The following is a 23356-nucleotide window of genomic DNA, read 5'->3' on the forward strand; positions in this document are numbered from 1 at the left end:
ATGTGAAAGCCCTGTGGGGAGGAGAAGCGTAGTGGTTAGCGCGATGCACTACGAACCCGGCGACCCGAGCGTGTTTGCTGCTCGTGGCCAACAATTGGTGAAGATTATCTGAACCACCCCCTCGTGTGCGATGCCAACCTACATAGGTGCGATGCCAACCTACATAGGTGCCCCAACATTCCTGTTAAGTCTATACGGGTGGGGGGAGAGGGGGGAATATTTGTCTTTGAATGCCCTGCTGCCCCCTCCTTCTTCCCCGATGCAACTGATAGGTGCGGCTGCTGGTGGAGATAGGCCGCTACACGGAGATGACCTACATCCTCGACATCCTCAACCAAAATCACCAGTTTGAGCTGCTGCTCCGCAAGAAAGGCACCTCCGTGAGTGTGCGTAATGCGCGCTGCAAGCGACGACGCGCCCGCTGTTTCACGCACCCCGCACTGGGGTAGGACTAGGAAGTGCCCGTTCTGTCACTTTACAGAATTATGGTAATTTAAAATGAAATATATTGTATGTCAAACGGGGAAAAAACCTTTTATTTAACGCTTCAGTGCTTTATGTAAATCAATCTACCATAAGTACTACTGATGTACGCGAATGAAACCCTCTTCAAGAAACGTTTCTTTACTTCAGAGTGCACATGTGCAAGCCTCTTGCCAATCCACTGCTGGATGAGGGCCTCTCCCCAAGCCGTGCGGGTCGTGGGGATTATTTAGCTGTACTTCACCACGCTGGTCAGTGTGGGTTGGTAATAGGCGTTTGAGCCCCAAATCCACTGTTGTACAATATAATACATTTTACAATATAACAATGGATTGTACAATCAATTGTACAATACAACAATGGGTTGTACTACAATCAATTGTACAATACAACAATGGGTTGTACTACAATCCATTGTACAATACAACAATGGGTTGTACTACAATCCATTGTACAATACAACAATGGGTTGTACTACAATACATTGTACAATACAACAATGGGTTGTACTACAATCCATTGTACAATACAACAATGGGTTGTACTACAATCCATTGTACAATACAACAATGGGTTGTACTACAATCCATTGTACAATACAACAATGGATTTTGCTGTAAACTGCCCACTCATGACGATGTTACACCATAAAAGCCATAGTCGTTGCCCACCCAACCGCTATCCAGGCTCAATCTTAGCTTCCAAGATGTGATTTAGAACAAGCGCATTCGGTGGTTGTTTTGCCATCGGGTATTTTCTGCAATACACACAGAGATAAAAGTGTTGTCTGCGTGGAGGTACGGCTTCCTCAGATTTATGGCTGCCATATAATTGTCCATGAGTAGACACTACATGATACATTGGTGGAGAGTTGCATCTTATGCATGTGATTGTATTTATTCATTATATTCAATGCAAATTTATATTCCACGGAGGCACAATCTTAACTGATTGTTTCTGCTCGTTCTCTCCCAAGACGCGCATTGTTCAGATGTCTGCAGAACCGTGATTTGTTTACTTATTGTTCGTGTCAGTTACTGTACACTTCAATCTTTGTCCTTTATGCAAGCCGCAGGCAGCTGTTTCGGGGTCACATTGTAGCCATGGTGCGTGTTATTATTTATGAAAGTGATTGTTCATATTTGCCGAGTTTTCATGTGCGTGATATCGCAAAGGTCAAGCATTTGCCTTCAGTGCGGGCTTTTGGCAGCTGGCTGCAAGCAACGCGGATAATTATGGCAGTGATAACGCTAATGATTTGACCATTTCGAGCAGGCAGGTGAGTGAAATTACGCTGGAGTGATTTTTAGTTGCGTGCACATGCTGCCGCTCTTGCCTGGTGCCAATTTTCCTTAAAAGCGCTTGTTTGTAAGAGCAGCGACATCAATGCCACTCTATAATCGCAATGCGTAAAACTGTGGTGGTTAGATCATGTCTGATGATGTTGATTGCATAAAAAACCTTCGGTTGGTGTAAAAATTACTGTTCGTAGAGGTAAAGGTACCAGCCCTGCAATATCTGGTTAGACCACTGTTGGAGGAAGTGCCTCCATCAGAGGGAGGCTCTGGAGAGACCCTCTGGGGTATTTTGATGTTCTATTTCCACACCGGTCAGACGTTTTCAGAGACTGGTGAGGGTATCCACACGTCAAAGACAATGATCCCCCGTGGCGATATTTACACACCGCACCAGGTACTCATTTGAGGCTGAGTCGACCTCGGGGAGGAGGCCCAGGACCGGTTCAAATAATCCTAACTGGTGTTGGTTGTAAGCAGGAATCGACCTTGGGTTGTCAGGTTCGTAGCGCAGCATGCTAACCGCTGCGCCACCACTCCTCATACCCACACTTCACCACCTGGGTGGACAGAAGCACATAGGACCTAAGAAACTTGCACCATTATTTTAACGACCACGCCAGGAGATCAAACGAGTGACCTCTGGATTGCAGGTTCACTGTCAACCATTACACCCCACAACAGTATCCTGGTTTTTTTTTGGCCACAAATGATAGCTCAACGGAGTGGCTTATCGTGTGGATATGTATACCAGCCAACTACTCTTAAACGCACGTTTATTCTGAATGTCGAGGGAAAAACCGGAGGACCCGGAGAAAAAACCATGCCACCACTGTGAAAGAGAACACCCAAACTCTGAATATGCAACAGGGATCAGGTCGAGCCCACGACCTCCTGCATCCCAGGCGAGGGAGTTAATATCTCGCCACGCAGTGCCCCAATTATTATCGCTGCGCGCCACCCTGCCAACTTTCTGAGGAAGGGACACTAAAATTATCAGACAAACAGACAGACACTCAAACAGGTAGCCATGTACGTATATATGTCGAACTTCTTCCACACCGTACCATGACGGTAATGTCACGGCCTGTCCCATGGTCGCCCCCCCCCCCCCCCAACGCAGGACGGACGACTGAAAGCCGCGCTGCTCAAGTACATCCGACAGCAACACCCGGGGGACAGCGAGAAGTACAACATGGTGGTGCTGTGCTTCAGCATGAGCCGAGAGATCGCAGAGAACCTGGAGGGGGCGGCGCGCACTCGCCTCAAGCTCATCGCCGCCCAGCCCTGGGGTGAGTGGCGTCTGTCGCAGAGCGGGTGGGCTCCAAAGACGTGGCCTCAAAGTGCACCTGGCCTGGCACAGGTGCCGTGGTGACGTCACCGTCACTTAGTGGCGAATGGCGGGTATTGGTATCGGGCTCCGGGTGCAGGCTGCTGGTTGCGCTGGAACAGAAGGGGGTTAAAAGCCCGGTTTTTTAAACTCGGGCCGATCCTGTTGCTGATGCACTGCTTGCAATGGGTGCGCGCGCGTAACCTTTTTAAATCGCTCATGTTGCCGGATCGCTGAGTTTGGTTTCACACTTTTAAGGGAGTGAGCGCGAGCCGTTATGAGAAACGCGTTGTCACTAACCCACGAAATGTTCCAAACGGACTGTCCCTCTATTATCGCCGATTGCACACTTGATACATTTGGTACAAAGCTAATGATGGCTTTTGAAGATGGTGGCTAAAGCGGTAATTGCACACGTTCAAGAATCCCGTCGTTTGGCGTTGTCGCTTGCGGCTATTACTTGCGCGAGAAATATCTTTCAAATTGTAGCTTAGATGAGCAGCGCGTCTTTCGCTCGCTTTGTTGTAGTTTCAGCGGAGTCATGGGTGCGGCAAACCCGTAAACGAGACCGAGGCGTCAATCGTTTCTCGTCACAGAGAAAACTGCGGTCCTTTCTTCTGGCGACTAAACCTTGAACAAAGTCTCGCTTAGCTCCTCGGGCAGCTTCACAATTTCCTCGCTCTCGTTGCCTTATGCACGAGGGGCCCTCAACCGCAGTATGTAAATGAAATGTGAGATATCGAGGTTGGCAAGCAACCTGTGATTGTACATCAACATGCTCTGTTTCCAGCGCTCAAATCGGCTGTGTAACCCAGTGCCATTAATCATACTAAATTTCTCATCCCTTCTTTTTACCTTGCAGTGTTTCCCTGTGGGATACGGCAGTGATCAGACAGATGTGTAGGTGTTTATGACGCAAAGGCGTGAAGGAACTTCAAAGCGAGCTCTCCGAGTCGGGCTGCGGTGCCTAATTTGTAATGCTGCTTTTGTATCTCTGTCCATTAGAGGTGACACCAGAGCTGAAATCAACACTGGAGCAAGTACTGACGTTTCTTAAGGATGCAGCAGAGAGCTACAAGAAGGTCGGTACGACTGGCTTTTTGTGGCAGCTGCATCGCAATGAACTCTGCAGAGTAATGGGTTTGTTTACCATTGAGGGTGGTTGCATAATAAACAAGCTCTTTAGCTTGCTCGCCACTTCGCCAGTTAGCTTGGAGATGTTTGTTCTTGAAAGTGAGCTTCAAATCCACGGCAGCAAAAACCACAGTGGTAGACGGTTGTGTTCCTGAGTCTCGGGCATACAGATGATTTGAAGGTTAGCTAGAGCAAGGCTAACAAATGTCTCCACGCAATCACAAACATGATGGGTTTTCTTGAAAAAAGAGCTAAATGTGTCTCAAACTCTCACCCGGTTAAATGAGGGACGTTTATTTATGCCTAATATTCAAATGGGGGTTGAATGGTTGCTGCCACTCTGTCATTACTTTGACCATCAGCCATCATCCAGTCCATTCTAACAACGTGTCGTACTGAAGCCCGCTTACCTTTTTCTTCGTTTGAACATCATGAACCTGTGCGTTCCTCCCCCCTCTCTCAATGTCATTTCAACCTTGCGTCTCTCCACGCTTCTTCGTGCATTTTTTTTTCCAATTCCCTTAATTTCCATCTTTCTGACCCAAATGTCACGGAAGATTACACACATTAATAATAGTTTTTAAAAAACACGCTTTCGAGGACAAACACATTTAAAAGCGTCACACAATCCACCGCATATCCACAAATTTGTCCTTGCATTCTTTTTCATCGTGTTTTTTTCCCCCCCCCCCCACCATTGCCGTGGCTACTCGTGGTGGCGGTTGCGGTGGCACGCGCTCGCAGGAGTCGTGCATGCGGCAGGCGCTGTCGTGCGTGCGTCTGGCCAAGCTGGTGCGCCTGCAGCTGCACATGCTGGCGTCGGGCCAGAAGGTGCAACTCATCAACCTGCAGGGAGACGATCTGGCTCGCGTCGCCTGCTCGCTGCCCAAGTACTACCAGGTCGGCCCGCGGAGGATCCCATCTAGCAGAAGGGACAGCCACATGTGATATGGAGATTTAAAAGATGCTTTTGCAGAGAGTGTGAGATGGTGTGTGCCTGGTTTTAGGCAACTAAAATAATCGAGACCAATTGCCCTTCGTGCTTCATGACAGCGGTGTTAAACTTCTTGAGCAGTTTGAGATGAGTCGCAGTGATTAGATGGTTTGATGCTTAAAATAAATAAAAAAACACCGTGACTGACTCATGCTGGACATCTCCATGCTCTGTAAGGGACAAAATGTCCTCGGATCTTTGATGTGCTGGCAAATGTGTTTGTATTTATTCATCCCGTCGTGTATTATTATTGGAATGTTTCCTCTCTGTCCACGAAGGATTATGAGTTGGGCTTTTTTGATTCAGCATCGCGGGTGAAAGCTCTGTTTACATTACGCGTAGACAGGGCCCGGCGTCTTTGACCCCGATTTAGAGGCGATAATCCACACCGTAGCATTCATTGAATGCCCGGCACTGTCGCCAATCTGCCCAGAGCTCTGTGTACATTCTGCAAATCTTTCCCGAGTAAATAGCACCTCTCAGTAGTCCTGTTCCTTGCGTAATTCTTGGTGCAGCGGGCGGTCAGCCAGGGTTGCAGAGGGAAAGTTTACTCGTGCACTTTACTCAGCGCGTTTAAAAATGTCACGGAGCTGTGTTTTTACTTCTGGAGTGAGATGCAGCCCCCAAGGGAAGAAATTTGGACCTTTTTTTGCGCTCTGCTTCTCCACGGGCAAACAAACAAAATTCGACAGTTCGAAGAGGCACTCTGGCACTCATACATGTAGCATTATGTCGTGCGCATACGAATCGAAAGTTAACAATCCAGCTGAACGTTATCAGAGCCCTGCTCGATGAAGACCTTTCCCACACTGTGTCAGTTGTGGGGGTTGTTGGATCCGACTTTACCACACTGATTATATTGCAGCTTTGGGGAATTGTGAGGCTCCAGGACCGGTTCAGATATCCGCTAGCCACTGATGCCAACCAATGGCTGGAAATCGATGTTAGGTTTCCGCTGATTAATAACCGTGGTCCACAAACTCACTGCAGCACCATCGCTCCCACCAATCGTTGCTATCAGGTTCCGGGACAGACAATGGAAAAAAAAATTCTACCGCTGAATTGATGAAATAATCAAAATTTTAATGGAATCGTGAGCCTGAATTGTCACAGTTTATAGAATTGTCGGGCAGGGGGCTGCGAATTCTTACAAACCTTAGTGCTCAAGGTGAGCGAGGGGTGGGTGGTGGGAGAAAGGGAAGGGCTCTGGGTCAATGAGGGGGCGTGATGAGGCTTATGTGGACTTTGTAAACTTAGCGTGAAGGGCAGTGGTGTGCCGTTTCCACTTTCAGTAGAGTTGTGCTGCAGTGCTTTTGAGGGGGATTTCTGCATATATTTACATTTGAGGTAAAATACATGTGAACGAGATGTTGATTACTTTACGCTCATGAATGTTTCAATTATTTATCGATGGAGTAATGTTTATGATGTTGCTATGACCTCTCGTTATTTCAGCAGGCACCCAATTGCGGGCCTCCAAGTGTGCTCTGTGCCACGTAGCCTCGTGCTAAATATAACGGACCATGCACATTCCAAATGTACCAATAATTGCCACTGCATGGCCTGCATAATGAATACTGATGCCTTAACGTCGTTGGGCAGTATTCCAGTCGCATTGACTTTAAAAAAAAAAATCTAAATTACAATGCAAAGAAATACTTATTTCCATAATTTTGTCGCATTTTAATGAACTGCGCGATGCGCCAAATTTTCCACGCACTATTTGTGCGTACGTTAATTGCCGCATGCAAGGGATAGGAATTTTGAATTCTAGCACATAGTCTGCCAAATTATTCGCACAGCTGCGCTCACCGTCATTAAACTACGCGACGGTTGTTGCCCATAGCACTGCCTTGAAATTACATCCTTTTATCACCGACCCACCTCCTTCCCCCCACTACTTCCCCCCCACCTCCACCTAACTCTTCCCCAGCCCTTGCGTTTCCTCTCGCAGTGATGAACCTTGCGCTTGGCCGGCACATGATGTGCTTGTGTGTGTCGCAGGTGGCGACGGTGGCGGACGCGTACGGCTACAAACCTCGCTGGGCTGAGGTGCTTCACCACCAGGTGGTCCAGCAGGGAAACTTCAGCTTCTTCGATGACTTCAAGAGCCGGGGCCAGCTGGAGTCCCCTATAATCCAGGACGTTGTCAACATGTGAGATGATGACCCATGTTTCCCACGAGCACACGGAGGGATGGATAGGTCTACCCTTGCTCTGCCTTCCAACTCCCCCCCCCCCCCGCACTGTCACCCTCATCACACCCCATCGATAGCCCTGTCGAATGCATTACAACGTTGACGTGTTTTTCATTAAGACCTCAGCTGTGGTGCATGTCGGTCGGTCAGAAGGCAGGAATGAGGGGCTCTCATAGTTCTTCGATGGATTGTCAAAGATCGATAATGCAAGTCTAGAATTATGTTTGCCGCCTCGTTTGTATTGTTTCTCGTTCCGTTCCGTTTACATTTTTATTGTTATCATCGTTTAGCCTGAATGTAACAACATGCCCAGGTGTGTTTAGTCTGTATTAATTGTAAATAATCAATTATTATATCACAGAATCAACCGAAGCAACCCACTCGATTTTCTCGTTCTATACCTGATTAAGCCCAAAGGAGTTTTAATTTCAAAGTCTTAAGTTGAAATTAAATGCAGTCATGAAAAGTCTCCAACCAGCCAATGGTTGAGCTTAATTGGTCTAAATGTGTTCAACATATGGGCCATATATAAATACTGTATTTGTAAACTTGGCAATCTTGAGGGTTGGTGGAAGGTTCATGACAAATTTTGGCATAAAACCACCACTGGCCAAACCTAAAAATGTATACGGATCAGTCAATTCCAACACACACAATTCAACGTATGTATCGTGAGCACGAGACATTATAATTGATGAATCAATGCACCGTCGCACGATGATCGGTCACTGCTTGTAGCAGGCATTGACACCATTTAAGTAATGACATGCATCCTTACTTCACACTTTGCTGCACAGAAGACGAAGTGGCGTGCCTTCTTTGCCAGCACACAAATTACGTGCCATGCATAAATCCTTATAATTTTACCACTTGTGAATAACAATGCAATTTCAACTTAAAAGAGTGCCCTTAAAGCATGTAATTGCACATCACGGCTATAGCTTGGATTTTTTTCAGACAAGTCCATTGTCTCCACATGCATGCAAGCATGGACCCATTTCTCGCTTGGTGGTACTAAGCTGGTGGTACAAATTACAGTCGTGTGGCAGAGACCAATCTCTCCATGAGACGAGCATTGTTGACTTCTCGCAAACACTAACGTGTAAGCGCTGGAGGTATACGAGTCAACGCTGCCGCAAATTCAAACGCTTTTTGCTATTCCACAGTGCCACCTAGCCGTCTCAACGTCGCAGTGCATTCTGCGTTTCATGTTTCGGCTCCGCTGCGCAGGAACCTCTGAATTATCCAAGTGGCAGATGTTGACTGTGCTTGCCAATTTTAGATTTCTCGCTCATGGTATCGGTACTCACAGCACCGCAGGACTTGCTGACGACTAAACTCGATTGCTTAAAGGCACAAATATAGAGGGATGTTGTCTTCACCCACATTCTTAATAGGTTGGCTGTAAATAATTTTTAGACATATGTATGTTTTTGCATGGTCTCTGTTTTTTGTATTATTTGGGCCATGCCTCCTCCCAATAAGCCCAGATAATTGTATTGAGAGTATTTAACATTTTTATTTGAAGGAAGCTATGCTAGTCTGCTGTGGTAATGGTTAGCACACGGGACTGGCAATCGAAAGGTCGCCCGTTTGATTCGATCTCGCAGTGCGGTAGTTGAAATGTTGGCGCAGGTTGATCAAATCTCCCGCGGTGATGGGTACATCAGTCGATTGGCAGGATGCCTGTGGCGCCCCTCTTCTGATACGTCTGGTTAGCATGGAAGAATAGGTCAAATTCCCTCGAAAGGGGCTCTCCAGAGCTCCCACTAGTGGAGGCCCTTCCGCCAACAGTGGCTTAAGACATTACCTTTTACGCTAGACTGCTGCTGCTACTGCTGCTGCGGTTTCTCCGTCTGCTCAACTCCACGCTTACCAACACTCCACACTGGCGAGATGTTAACTACCTCGCCTGGTATACAGGTCGTGGGTTTGATCCCAACCCTGCCCAACGCCGGAATATTTGGAGTTTGCATGTCTCGCTCCCTTTGTGTCACGTGCATTTTTCCCCGGGTCTTTCCCTCCACATTTAGAATCGACATGCGCCTTTTGAGTATTTGGATGTTGTAAATTTCCACAATCCACATCGTTGAGCTCTGTGACTAGGTCACCTCTGAAACAAAACTCTGAAAAAGAGCTAATCGCTCAGCGGGGCCTTACATGGTCAAATAAAAAGTTGAGTTTATAGTTTTAATAGCTTGTTTTTTCCGACAGCTACAGGAAGGTGGAGGAGCCGTCGGCGGCGCATCGCGACAACATGAAGAAGCTGCTGCGCCAGAGCTGGAACGCGTGCCTGTGCCTCACCTACAGCATGGCCTTCCTGTGCGACTTCCGGGATCTCGCCGGCGAAATGCTCGCCCACCCGGGCGCCAAGTACTACCTCAACGACACGCTCGCCAGCTACCAGGCCGGTTAGTTACCACCTTCACACCAGAGGCGGGGTGATTGCAAAAGTTGACGCATTAGCTCCCTCTGTTTGTGTCTTAACAGGATACGGTAAATCTGATGATGCAATTTTACCGAAACTTGAGTATAAAACTGTGTTGCTAATTGGTGATAAAAAACCAGCACGAAAGACAAGCCTTGTCTGCCCAAGGTGCCTAGTTCTGACGTCACGCTTGCCATGACGTCTCATGTGGTTTGGAACGTATGGCTATTGTTGCCAATTAAATGCGTTCCTGTTGACTAATGCATGCTGAAAATGCACATTTTGTGCTTACGCGTGATGTTTCTTGTATTTTTGTCAAGGCTGATTTTCACCAGTTTGTACACCCTTACATAACCAAATCACCTGGAATGTGCCCAGTTGTCATATCAGCGTGCACAAGTTGCGATACGCTGTGGCATCAGATAGCTGGACTAAAAAAATACATGTATGATCCCATGTCTGTTCCCCACCTTGACAAACCCACACTAAACCAGCACAGTGAAGTATGGTCAAGTAATCCCCACGACAAAGACATAGGGGGGGAGGCCCTCGCCAAGCAGTGGATTGACAAGGCTCAACATGTGCCGAACCAAATGCGTCTTTGAATTTTAAATCAGACGACACCCACTCCAGTCTGTAAATATGCATTTTGGTATTGCTTGCAAGATACCAATGTTTGCTTAAACATTACTTCCATGGTGGTGTTTATCTTGCCTATTTCACCCCAAGACAATATTGACAAATGGTTGCTTTATTGCCATTCTTGATTAAATTTGACATTCACAGTGTATGCTGTTAAACCTGGAATGGGCCACAATGGCCTGTTCATGGCCTGGTTTCAAATTGCTAAATGTCAGCGCTTCAAATACGTGTGCAGCTTTTTGAGTTGTCCTTATGTTAACTCAATGAACTTAACATTTTCATCTCCAGTTACACGACTGCTTTTTGGTCCAGTCACGTTTTCACACTGGAAATGAGCACTTTCAGCAGGGGGTTGATATTCAAAGGTCTACGTGTATTTGCATAAGCACGACTCTATACTGCATAGATAAAAATTCAACACGCAAACTGCCAGCGTGGCTGTATCCATGACCGCCCATCAATGCCAGTTTTCAGCTCTGCCCAAAGCTTAGCGGTCACAACATGAGAGAACATGTCCTGTATTTGCCTTTTATTAAATAAAACTAAATACTGCAGGGAGTATAATTCAATTGTAATACAGTTGTCGTTTATGAAACACACAAGTTAATTTTGGAGCATTGAGAATGGCTCATTGAAATGGATTAAGACAGCATCCGGGTTTGAGTCAGCAGCACAGCGATTTATGGCAACGGACGGAGTCTGAAACCTTATTTCCGAGTATGGAAATAATTCAGGGTGACGCATACAACAATTACGCAGCACGTTATGGATAAGTTTTATTATACAAAAATAGCTAGGCCATTCTCAATTTCCCGCAGTGTTACTTTATTCCATGATCAAAATGCGGCAAAAATCCAAGTGAAATTATCCAATTGTGTTAACTTTAAACAACCCAAGATTCAAAGCTCAAACTGCAATAGCAAGAGGAACCCCCCCCACCCCCACCTTGCCCCCTTCCACTGAGGAGCAGGGGGAATAGTTTAATTCTGGCCACAAGAGGTGGACTTGGCAGCGTTTTCACAAACGTAAACCACTGCTGTGTATGCGAGTGCGTGCACGCGCTCTCGCAGTAAAATTGCAGAGTTCCCATTATTCTGGCTTCTTCGTGCCACGAGCTGGGCTTCTCCCGGGTGTCTCGATGGCAACTTGATGGAGGAAGTGATGAAGATGATGCTTGAGGCGGGTGTCATACAGAGTTCCAGGTGTTTGGGGGGGAAAGGGAGATGCAAGCAGCAGCAGGTGTCACATGAAGTCTTCGTATTCGTCATATCCTGCAGGACCCTCGTCAAAAGCCTCCAGCTCGTCACGCAAGTTTGCCTTGAAGCCGCCACCTGGCATGCTCGCCCGTTTCTTCTTGTTCTTTACCTTCTTTTCCTGGGGAAAACAATCAAATGGCAGATTTTTTAAAACGCAAAACGTTACTGCCATAACCTCGCGCAGCTGACCACAAGCACAACGGATCAAGTCGGAGGTCGTTTACCAAAGAAGGTATAAACTGTTGTTGCCCGGTTGAAAAAAGGGGATCTGACCGTGATGTTGAATGGCGAGGTCAGAAATCAGTGACATGACCAACTGAAATGTTTCAATAAATAAAAACACCAGTGACCAATACAATTGCAGTATTGTGGTTTTATAATGTACATTGATTGCAAAATCACAAAGTGATTATCTAAAGACATTTGAAAGCTCAGAAATAACAATGTTTATTAACTATTTATCCACTGTGTCTGCCGGAGCTAAAGAGGGTACCCAAATATGTAAATGTTTTTCCTGTTTCACAACACTCATTAAAATGCAAACACCACTGATTATAACAGGTGGGACCAGCTCTACATTAATATATAATTAAAACTTTTATTCTACCAGGTAAGGCCCACTAAGCTATATAGCTCTTTTTCATAAGCAACCTGGTCACAAATGTTAGCTCATCCAATTGGCTTGTGGAAATGTATGGCAATCAAATACTCTAAATACATGTTTCTAAATGTAGAGGGGGGAAACTAGTAGACCCAGAGAGAAATCTACATGGCCTGGGGAGAGAACATGCAAATTCCAAATATATAGGCTTCAGGGTCGAACCCACAACCTCCTGTATACCAGGCGAGGTAGTTAACATACAGGTGCACATCCTGCCAAATGCTAAATTTTCTGAAGGAAGTGTACACCACCTTCAATCCAAAGCATGTATCTCTTCCCACCTGTGAATTGTTATATATTTAACATTACAAAGTGATTTTTCCTGGCATATTCAATTTCAACAACTATTCTGAGAATACTACTGAAATACACATGGAGTTTAACTGTACAAATAACAAATCGATGCAAACGGCTAAATACTTTTGTAAATCAAGTCAGATTGTCCGCTTGATGAGTCTCTTGTGTAAAATGCTGGGTGGGCAATTCAAGCTGCAGATAGCTCTATATACCAGGCCTTGTGGTGGATCTTTTAAAGGGTTCTCATGCAATTATAGACAAGGGTGTTTTAACAGTGACGTCACTCGCCCAGGGGGGGGGGGGACAGAACCCACCCATGGGCACCGACAGTGGGTCCCAAGTGACCTTTATGAAAACTCCTCCTAATCATGGTTATAACGGGGAGTACGAACACATTTGCGTCAGCGTACTGAATGTCAAATAATTGTTGGATGTGGAGCTTTCCAAAGTGGGACTTGTCTGACCATTCTTCACCACGCATTGGTGAAGGGGGGGGGGATTATCCCCTTCCCTATTGATGTTGTTACCTGGAATGAACGTGGGTTACCAAATTCGTAGTGCAGTGCACAAATCTGTGTTCCACCCAATTATCAATTTACTTGTTACAAATCACAGTGCATAAGCACCAGTTGTTGGGTGATGCATTTACTCTGCACATGCTAAACAGCCTATGCAACAAAAAGCAACCAGCTTAATCAACGACAACCACACCACCATAAGTCAAGAGTCTCTACCTCTTTTTAAAGGCTGAGCTATGAAGCCTGGCTGGTTTGGGTTAGCATAGAAAGGCTTCTCACATCCCCAGCTTTCAGCAGACTGCTCTCCCCACCGCCTCCACCAATAACCATGACAACCTGGACCAAACCTCACTAGTGGCCATGGCAACGGGCTCATAGTCTGGCTTGTCACCATTGCACAAGCATGAGGGTGCTCTCAATGGTGCATAGTGTGCTCTGAAATTCACGTGAATATTTTAAAAGTCAACTATTAGCGTATTGTAAATAAAATTAGCTCACAGGATTGCAAGATTTGCAAGTTTAAACACCTTTGGTAATGACTCGTAATTTCTGGAAAAAAAACACTTAATCTTGGTAGTGGCTCATTCGGGAGCACGGCGGAGTGTCTTACAGCTTAATGAGAGAGCCCAAAGAGACTAATTGGAAGGGGTCAGAATGGCAGCAGTAACAGTGGCAGCACTATAATGCTACATTTAATGAGTCTTTGTATCCAAGTGCTTGTATACAATTGGTGGGACACGATTGCATGGCAGTTAGCACACCACTACCGTATTTTCTCGCATATAGATCCACATACGCATATACCACACAAAAATTGCGTTGTGTAAAACAAATTTCAGATAGCCCGTACCTCCATATACCCTGCATGCATTCATATCTTTAACATCGTTACCGCAGCTTAATTCCATCGTATTAATACAAAGTTTACATTTGTAATACATTACACTATCAATTGTTAACATTACAATCATAACGTGCACAAAGAAAACAAACTAAACGGAAACGAGTGAACTTAAAACAGTAAATAAGTAACACATAACTGGTAGATAAGCATACTGTTAGGCTTACCAGAATTCGACCTCATCATATGACAGCTACTGGACCGGTAGTTACCCCTGTACAGTTTTAGCACTGGTAGATTGCACACTGTGCAGACAATAGCGGCACTACTGTAACGCCATTGCCTCCGGGCAACAAAGCCATTGGAAGTTTGAAACAAAGCTCATGGTCGCGACTCTATAGTGCTCAGCCAATAGCAGCGGCCTTAAGGGACTCTGCAATTATGATTCCACGTCTGGTAGACGCTTGTGCAATCCATAGCCTCAGCTGAAACTTTCACACCCCCCTACAGCCACTGAAAGTATTACGGTAAACAAAGTGCACCCACTTCAAACATTGTCGTTTCATTGTACAAACAATTCGAATACTTTAAAACGTGATAACATGTGCAATTTAAGTGTGAGTGGTTTATTCAGCAGTGCTTTAGTCAAAGGTAAGTGTTGCATAATGGATAGTCCTACCATGAAAAAATTAAACGAGTTCTGACATGTCACACGTGTGAAATATTTTTGGGATAGCCCACACCTCCATATACCCAGCAAGGTCTTGTTTTGTTTGTAGAAAGTGGTATACCCCACAGGTTTTATGTGGGGAAATATGGTATATATCCAGTGACCTACATAAAGATTGCTGGTCACGGCTAAGGTATCTGTGGAAAGTATCTACACTGGGCCCACACTTCAACCCACACTAACTAGCCAGTGTGGTGAAGTATGGTTGAACCCCCCCCATGACCACAGTAGGAAGGAGGCCTTCATCCAGCAGTGGACTGACAGAGGGCTTCTTGATACCTTGTAAGGATGGACAGCTTAAGTCAGGGCTCTGAATGAAATTAAAACCTTGGTAACAGAAAGGAAAACCAAAATTGCCCATGTTGTGATCAGTAATACTACTATACCCCTATGCCCACAGGATGCTTGGACTAATTGCTCAGGTTACTCAATGACTTGCAAATATTTAACCTGCCTGTAGTATCCTTTTATACAGTTAATAAAACCGTGTACATACAATGCGCAAGTCTGCATTTCACTAAACATACCAAATAGGATGCATACTCATATCTTGACAAAACTTACATGTTTCGATTTAAAGCTTTCGTGACTGCAGGGATTCATCTTCTTGGTTCTTTCGGTAAAGACTTTACCGAAAGAACCAAGAAGAAGAAAACTTACATGCTAAAAAAAACTCCATGGCAACAATTGTCACTGCTTACACTGGTCAACACACTTTTTCTGGCATAAGGTATTCCAACGGGTTTAAGGTAATTTTGGGGTGCTGATTCCAAATCTGGCATCAGTTTTTGTCTATCACATCAGGATTTTGAGATATCAAATATTGCATTTTCAATAAAAAAAAACTGCAGAAGAAAAATATTAAATAAATGTGGATATCTACATAAAATGATATTATAAACACACTATCCTAAAAATACAGCACCATATTTTAACACTAAAGCAGTCACTGACTCGCAATAACTTGCAATCATAAGTGACAGAGTTAATTTCAGGTAAAATCAATGAAATGGTATGCCGATAGCATAAAAATAATGTGATAGAGCAAATCTGAGATCAGATTTGGAATCAGCAACCTGAAATTAGTCTAAAACAGCTGCAAAAGTCCAGGCCAGAATTTTTTTTTTGTTGACCAGTGATATTTACTGCGGCTGTGTTGTGTCTCCACATGGTGTGCAAGAGACTTGCTTGAAGAGCGATGATGTGTATGAATGCTCAAGTGCTGCGAGGTGACAAACAGCAGGTGCACTTACCTTGTCTGCCTTCTGTTTCTCAACACACAGGACGTTTAAAGTGGAGCTGAGCTTTTTCGCATCCTCCATTTCCACTGCAAGGAGTACAAGGCGGGGGGAAAAAATGGTTACCAATCGGGCACTTATGGTGCGGTGGAGGAAGCTTTTCAAGCGAAAAGCGCCTTAAGAGCGATGAAAGTGCACATGATTGTTCACGTTTGCGTTCGGAGTTCTTATGAAAACCATTTCATGGAGATTCTTGAGTTGGTCAAAACACCGGGAATGATTTTCAAAAATGGGGAAAATGCAGTGTGGCTTAAAATCCAGTGCAATTTCTTCTGAGGCTTTTTCAGTGCAAAACTCTCAAAAAATGTTCACCATTAAGTTGAATGCCTTTTTTTCCCACATCTAGATTTAAATGAAAGATTGTTTCACTTCAAGATGTTGAAATGCACAAGGTGTCTTGTACAAAATTAACACGATTATACGCAATGCGTAGAATAAAGGCTGCACAATGTTTATCATTTCAAATGTCCTGTGACAAGTGCACGGCTCAGTGGCAATATACACAGTCATATCATTGCTCCGAGCTTAAAGTAAAAAAAATATATTAAAAGAACAAATTGTGCACAAATGCAAGCTGTACCAATTTCTCATCCGTACCCTTGTCTTAATTCAACAAATGAGCTCAAATGTCACTGCCTGTCAGCTGCTGTGCAGCACAAGCAGGTTTTTTGTTTCATGGAACAATTAAGAATCATAGCCATAAGGTGGTACTCGGGAACTAAAAGCACCAGACATGGCCATGTACAATTATGCAATGCCACAACATGCAAAGAATATATATTTGTTCAATAAACCTGAACGGAAGAAAATAATCTATTGTGCCGGTTAATTTTGCATCTTATTAACTGTGACCCCAGAAGCAAAGGAGCATTTGCAAACATCTGGCAGGCGTGTCCAGCGGATGTTGATTTGTTAGAATGTCAAATGTGAGCCGCGAATTTTATTTAATTCGCTGCTCACGTTTCCAACCCATTTGCCACTTTGCTCATCGAGGCTCTGTTAGATAAATTGCAGTGAAATGGCCACCTGTACCGAGACTCGAAGAATAAACGCACACTTCCATTCCATTTGTGCTTCTCGCCCAAGTGTAGCAGTTGTTTATCTAGGGAAGCTTCTGAGTTTCAAGTCACTCCAAATTGGATCTTGCACAGTGGGAAGATTGGCCAATGCCTCAATATTTTAATGTGGGAGGAAATTGGCGTGCTCGGATAAATATTTTATACAAAACCATGCTTTGCATGCAGTTGGGCAACTGCTACAAATGCTTGGAACTTTATCAGTATTGCAAGAGGAACGATTTTTACCGTACAGCACATTCACGTGTTCTGGCCATGTAGTAAAATATCTTTAGATACTTAAGTTAAAACTCGCCTTTTGCCCGTCCAAGGACAGGTATATTGCAGTAAATCTGAAACTTGCAAGCGAAAAGCAGACCGCGACGTGGTATTCATTGCATTAATGCGTGTGTAATTTGTAAGGGCGCGGTGACACACCTATTTCATTTCAAGGTTATAATCCCTTGTTCATCATGACGTCCTTTTTACTTTGATGTCTCAACAGCGTTATGGAGATTGCGTGACGGTGAGGGTTCTGCCTTTGTAGTGAGGGTTGTAAGTTGACGCCGAGGAGGGGGGAGGAGGCGCCTCGGCCCCCCATGTGGAGTGACGTCAGCCGCTAATTAGTATGAAAGGGGGGGGTGTCTATATGGAGAACGTCACCTGTTCATGATTAGTAATGAGGGGGGCTGGTCGATGTGGAGTGCCGTGATGAGCGTTTGGGGCAGACATTTCTGGGTGAGTAGGTCTACAATAAATATTCAACTTTCAGTGGTCACATCTTGGCATGTAATCATTTATCCCCTCGCTGTTCAGGGGTCACAATTTAAAAGTAAATTCCTTGTTTATTTTTTCATCTCGTATGCATTCCTATTGGCTGATTTACAGTTTGTTTTACCCTATTAGCCTAAAGGTAACATTAGTACATGTGTATTCACTGTAAATAACGTATTCTCATACATGTGGATGCATGTGAGAATAATAATGGATATGTGTTGAGATACTTCAACATGAGACGCTTTTGTAAAATAGAGATTGATGTATCCTGTGCCTCGCAACATCTGCAAGAGGTGTTATTTTATCAAATACAACTCCGGTGAAATGCTGCCATCTAGCGACATGCGGGGAATCTTGCACCACCATTACACATTGGCTCATGGGGGTTACCGTTTCCCCCCCCCCCCCCACTGGACATGTAAGCAGTTAGGCATTTGTGACGCATATGCCCGGTGCAAGTGAAACGCTGCTTTTGTGTGGTGAACTCACGGCTGATGCAGATGTCACGAAACAGGGCCTCCAGGAAACCCACGTAATGCGCAGACTTCTCGTACTGTGTGACCTTCCGTCGGAGGGCATTTCCAAACTCCACAAAGTCTTCCTTCGTCACAGGGTTCAAAGCATCTACGCTCACGTCCTCTGTGCTTCTTTCGCCTAACAAACAAACGTTTCAGGAAGCGACAAATTAAAAACAATAGGGTGGCACAGTAGCTCGTGCACTGAACTAAGCAAGGCCCATCTTTACCAACTGGCACTGACCAGCATGGTGAAGTATGGTAAAACAACCCCCATGATTGACACGGCATGGGGAGGCCTTTATCCAGCAGTTTAACAACAAAGGGGCAGAAACATACCATTTAGCAGTGGAGTGAATCTTCCAAAATTATTGGTTGGCTAGAATTGTTATTTTTTTTGCCACACTACTTTGGGAATAACGGTGAGTGTAGACTTGGAAATTGTATGCAAAGTGTTTACAGTAAAGGCCAAAGTTTGCCCGAACAAAAATCCTTAACGAACAAAAGTTTACTTGTGCCAACAAAAATATACGTTTTTGGATTTCATGTTTGTACATTAGTAACAAATTCCCCATGTCATTTTCAATATAGTCCAACACAATTCAAGCTCTGAACGTTTATGATTTAAATGGTTCAGTGATGTCAACAAGTACTCAATACTAGTACATAGTTACCATTGTGGCTTCAAATAGTTTATATTAAGACACGTCAATATTCACCACTGAACATGTTAGCACCTTGCAGTAATTTACTGCAGTGTCAATAATCAAACAATTTCCCCGCACCTCCGAGTAGCACGGTGGGCTATGTATGGTGCGAAATAAGTTTAACATAACATACATACATGCACTTTGATAACATTTTCGAGTCACATTAAACACATTTTGCTCCCTTGTCATTCAAAATCCCTCCCTGCACCTTAAAAATAAATCTAACCCCAAAAAAAACCGGTCTTAAAATAACGACAAACGCAGGATCCGAAACATACCGAAAGTCTCAAGTGCAACATGAAGGTCGGCCTCCTCCTGAAGTTTCTGGAGGCGCAGTTTTTCTAACCGCTCCTCCTCTGGGCTCTGTTTTCTCGTCGGCTCGGTCGCTGCCTGAATAGGCAAGTGGTTGCGCACACAGACAACGATCCTTCATACATAGCTTTTAAGACTGTTGGGGCAATTGCTGTGAGCTAGCACCTCTAATAGGCTAGAACAGCGCACGAGGGGGCAGCATGGCCAGTACCACACCCAGCCCCCTTCATCTCCCAAGTGCTGATTGTTTACACACTGCACCATTGATGGCCAAGTCAACCTCGGAAAGGCCAGGATGGGTTCAGCTATTCGCCACTTCCGTTAGCATGAGCCGGGAATCGAACCACTTCCCCCACACATACGCATGCCACGCACAACCAGAATAGCATTCAGTCATGTCTGGCAGACAGTTAATATGACTGCTGCATGAGTTGTTCATGGTTGCTTCAATGTGGGGAATTTATCAATTAAAAATAGCGGAGGACAGTAATTGTAGGATGTACGATTTCAGAAAGAGCACATGTAAATTTACTAATGTTACAGAATGTGGATATTGTTTCATGAAACATTTTGACTATCGTGTGCACTATGACAGTTCACGCAGGAATATTCGAGTATAAACAAACTACCTTCTCGTTGACCTCTTTCTTTGCTTTTACTTTTTCTGGTTTCTTTTTCTTCTCAGCGGCTTTCACCTCTGCAAAGATAAATATGGTAAAAGCTGTTTACAGAAACCACTTTAGCCTAGCCCATCACAATGTAATTCTACAACTACTTAACGGGTGACCAATGTTGTTGCGAGTATCCTCTTACCTGTGTTAGCTTTTGCTTCTCTTTTTTCCTCTTCCTCATCGTCCCAGTTGTCCTGTGCAACACGATCGGAAGTCACTCATTAAAGATTTTTGACGTCGATAAGCAACCTAATTACTATGCACCACTCCCAGCGGTAATTAACAAAGCCTAAAAAAAAATCTTAAGGGATAAATGCCACCGCCAATAAAACATTTGTCTTTGCGTGCCACGTGGTGTAATAATACAAGGGTCTCGTAATAAAACATCATTTCACTGGGATGACATTTTTATAATTGCGCATGATTATAGTGGTGAATCCGTTAAGGTTTGTATGAAACTAAGGTTCGTATTAACACCCTTTTTGTCTCTTGATTAGCAAGGGTGAAGTTTGCAGCAGTTCCCCTAAGCCTCGACTCTGGGATATCAAAAGCCTTTTGGCATTTCGAGTACAGTTTACTCTGGCTATTTCCCCACGGGGAAAATGTCGCAATGTAGTTCTTATCTTACCACTTTCAATTCTTTTAGTTCGTTTTTTCCCCCCTGCCACTCCCAACAGTTTTGTATAATCCCACTGTTGCCAACGCCGCTTTGGTGTCCAGATTTTAATTTCCCCACGGGGTGAACTGCAGTTAAACCGTTTTGACACGTCAACACAATCAACCGCTTGTAAATCACCATATGCTACGTCTGGGGGTAATTGCTGTGCTGCGGTTTACGCTGTACTCCGTCGTGGTGCAGACAAGACAGCACGTTGCAAATCCATGGCGGTACAGGCACATCTACATTGGGGGTACAATGTAGATGTGCGTGTGTAAAGGGGCAGGGTTAACTCCCTGCAACGTTAGGGTCCTTCAATTGTTGGGGGTATCCAACCCCCCCTTCTTCTCGAGCCACGGCTCCTCTTTTTAACACGAGACATCATCCTTCAGAGGTTACTATCGATTTTGAGGTACCCGTAACTATGTGCACGGGACTTTGGTAAATCCACTGCTGGATGAGGGCTTCAAGTCATCATGTGAGCCACACTTCAATACTGCACGCAGGTCTGTGCGGGCTGGTGATAGCGGGGAGCACAGACGGAAGAGCTTAGAAGTACAGCGCGATGGATTTCGCTCCACTACCTACCTACGAATATAAAATCCACTTTTTGCAATGAGGCCTCGATAGTTCTCGGGTCTATCCTACATTTCGCCCGCCTTTAACCCGCTCCGGACCGCGCCCTGTTGCCGCTGCTGCCACTGCCGAGTTCGGGCGGCTAGAGAGCGCGTTTCCCCCCCCGCCTCGTACAATTACCACGTTTACCAATGTTAATTACCTCTCTTGTGGTTAATGGCAGTTAACGAGACCATGCGGTCTCGGCGGAGCCGGTCCGAGACCTGTGGAGGCGCTCTCCTTTAGTTCTGAACCTCACCCACCACCACCACCGCTCCCCACCAGACCAGGCAATCACGTTCGAATTCCGGACCAGGGCTGTTCAGGGGCTAAACCACGAGGCCGGCTCTCTTATGAACACAAGCCCATCACATCCGGCGAGGTTCAATCCCGGACCGAGACCGGCTCTGGACCCAGGGCTTGGTCGGCCCGCGATGCAGTTTTGGGGTTCTGGCACAAGTCCCGATTGGGATCCCAGGTTCAAGTTTGGTCCGCGATCCCGGTTCGGTTCATTCTCGGACCCGATTTAGTAAGGGGTCCCCCCCCCCCCCCGCCGGTCCTGTTACGATACACGTTGCAGTCCTGGCTCACGCCAAGTTGTAGTTCTGGTGCCGCTTTAAGTTTCATCCTTGCTCAGTCCCATTCGAGATCTGGCCCTGGTCTGGTCCATTCGTGATCGATCAGATTCTAGTCCTGATAACGATGCAGTCTCGATCGGGGCGGGTGGGGGGCGGTTCTGGTCCATAGGCCTGGTCTGGTTTGAGGCCTAGTCCGGCCGCGGCCCAGTTTTACAGAAAAACCCGGTTTTGCTTTAGCTTCTGAGCCCCTCGCCGCCCCCCCCTTCCCAGCCCTTATCCTGATCAATCATTCCGCCGTCCCGTCTCGATACGGTCACCGTTCACTGCCCCCCCCCACACACACCACCCCCGGCACGCGCGACCCCTCGACTCGACGTCCTGGGTCTCCCCGCGTGAGCGCGCCGGCACCTTCACGTCGTCATCTTCGTCCTCGCCCGCCCACTTGTCTATCGCCAACGCCGGCTTGGGCGCCTCCGCAACGAATTCTTCCACGTCTGCTGCCAAACCCAAGACACACACACCACACAGACCCCCCCTTTATAGCCTTAACAGACAGTGACACACACCACACAGACCCCCCCTTGTAGCCTTAACAGACTGACACACACCACACAGACCCCCCCCCCCCCCTAATAGCCTTAACAGACTGTGACACACACCACACATACACCCCCCCCCCCCCTTGTAGCCTTGACTGTGACACACACACAGATACCCCCGTGTCGCCTTTAACAGACTGTTGGAACAAGTTGCGGCTAGCAAGCGAATAGCAGCGGCATCTATGCAGGCCGGCAAGTACCGTGGCACAACAACGAGGGGGTTTAGGTTGGCGTGGGTGACCCACGGCACCACGCCCGACACACACCCCCGCACACCGTGACACGCGGCTCGCTTCATTCTACCGATTATCGAGTCGCGAGGCAGCAACAAGAGAGCGAGAGAGAGAGAATGGCCGGGCCCGCGTCTCTCCCCCCTCCTCCTCCTCACACTGCCCATCAGCGTGGCGGCCGCCGCTCTCTCCACTCACCCCACGAGTCCGGCTCCGCCATCTTGGCCGCTGACACACGCGCCCGGGGTGGGGGGGGGGTCACGCGCGAGGGATGCCGGGAAGTGACGTCAAGGACGCGCGCGTGCGTGGTGACGTCAACGGCGCAGAGCAGCGCGCGTGGTGACGTCGACGGAGCAGCACGCGCGTGCGTGGTGACGTCGAACGGCGCAGAGCAGCGCGCGTGGTGACGTCGACGGAGCAGCACGCGCGTACGTGGTGACGTCGAACGGCGCAGAGCAGCGCGCGTGATGACGTCGACGGAGCAGCGCGCGCGTGCGTGGTGACGTCGAACGGCGCAGAGCAGCGCGCGTG

General features: G+C 46.2%; 2 protein-coding genes across 4 annotated transcripts in view; one reads left to right on the top strand and one right to left on the bottom strand.

Annotated features, from left to right (window-relative positions):
- Positions 1-16917, top strand: part of SPG11 (SPG11 vesicle trafficking associated, spatacsin) — a 112059-nt gene extending 95142 nt beyond the window's left edge. The window contains exons 36-42 of one of the 2 annotated variants that reach the window (XM_078854818.1): positions 273-386; positions 2902-3070; positions 4114-4190; positions 4987-5142; positions 7241-7392; positions 9649-9845; positions 16091-16917. In XM_078854818.1, the coding sequence (XP_078710944.1) occupies positions 273-386; positions 2902-3070; positions 4114-4190; positions 4987-5142; positions 7241-7392; positions 9649-9845; positions 16091-16110 (885 nt within the window). In that variant the 3' untranslated portion in view covers positions 16111-16917. The remainder of the gene's footprint in view (positions 1-272; positions 387-2901; positions 3071-4113; positions 4191-4986; positions 5143-7240; positions 7393-9648; positions 9846-16090) is intronic. The other variant, XM_078854819.1, reaches the window with a different exon arrangement.
- EIF3J (eukaryotic translation initiation factor 3 subunit J) lies at positions 10673-23101 on the bottom strand. 2 transcript variants are annotated; one of them, XM_078854827.1, is made up of 8 exons: positions 23024-23101; positions 22405-22490; positions 20288-20339; positions 20104-20171; positions 19441-19552; positions 18427-18591; positions 16061-16134; positions 10673-11878 (listed from the first exon to the last, which is right to left on the bottom strand). In XM_078854827.1, exons 1-8 carry the CDS (start codon positions 23043-23045, stop codon positions 11747-11749), a joined length of 711 nt encoding a protein of 236 aa, XP_078710953.1. In that variant the 5' UTR covers positions 23046-23101; the 3' UTR covers positions 10673-11746. The 2 variants fall into 2 exon arrangements, with proteins under 2 accessions (XP_078710953.1, XP_078710952.1); XM_078854826.1 differs by having other exon boundaries at positions 10674-11878; positions 22405-22493; positions 23024-23100.
- Between the last annotated feature and the right edge of the window lie 255 nt (positions 23102-23356).

The sequence above is a fragment of the Lampetra fluviatilis genome, chromosome 3 (assembly GCF_964198595.1).
Source record: "Lampetra fluviatilis chromosome 3, kcLamFluv1.1, whole genome shotgun sequence".
NCBI lineage: Eukaryota > Metazoa > Chordata > Hyperoartia > Petromyzontiformes > Petromyzontidae > Lampetra > Lampetra fluviatilis.

Excerpts from the sequence above, each read along its gene's own strand:
- EIF3J (XM_078854826.1), bottom strand. The coding sequence starts at position 23,045 with ATGGCGGAGCCGGACTCGTGGG. Across the intron at positions 19,553-20,103 it reads AGAAAGAGGTCAACGAGAAG|GCAGCGACCGAGCCGACGAG; the intron begins GTAGTTTGTTTA and ends TTGCCTATTCAG. Across the intron at positions 18,592-19,440 it reads TGTTGCACTTGAGACTTTCG|GCGAAAGAAGCACAGAGGAC; the intron begins GTATGTTTCGGA and ends TTTGTTTGTTAG.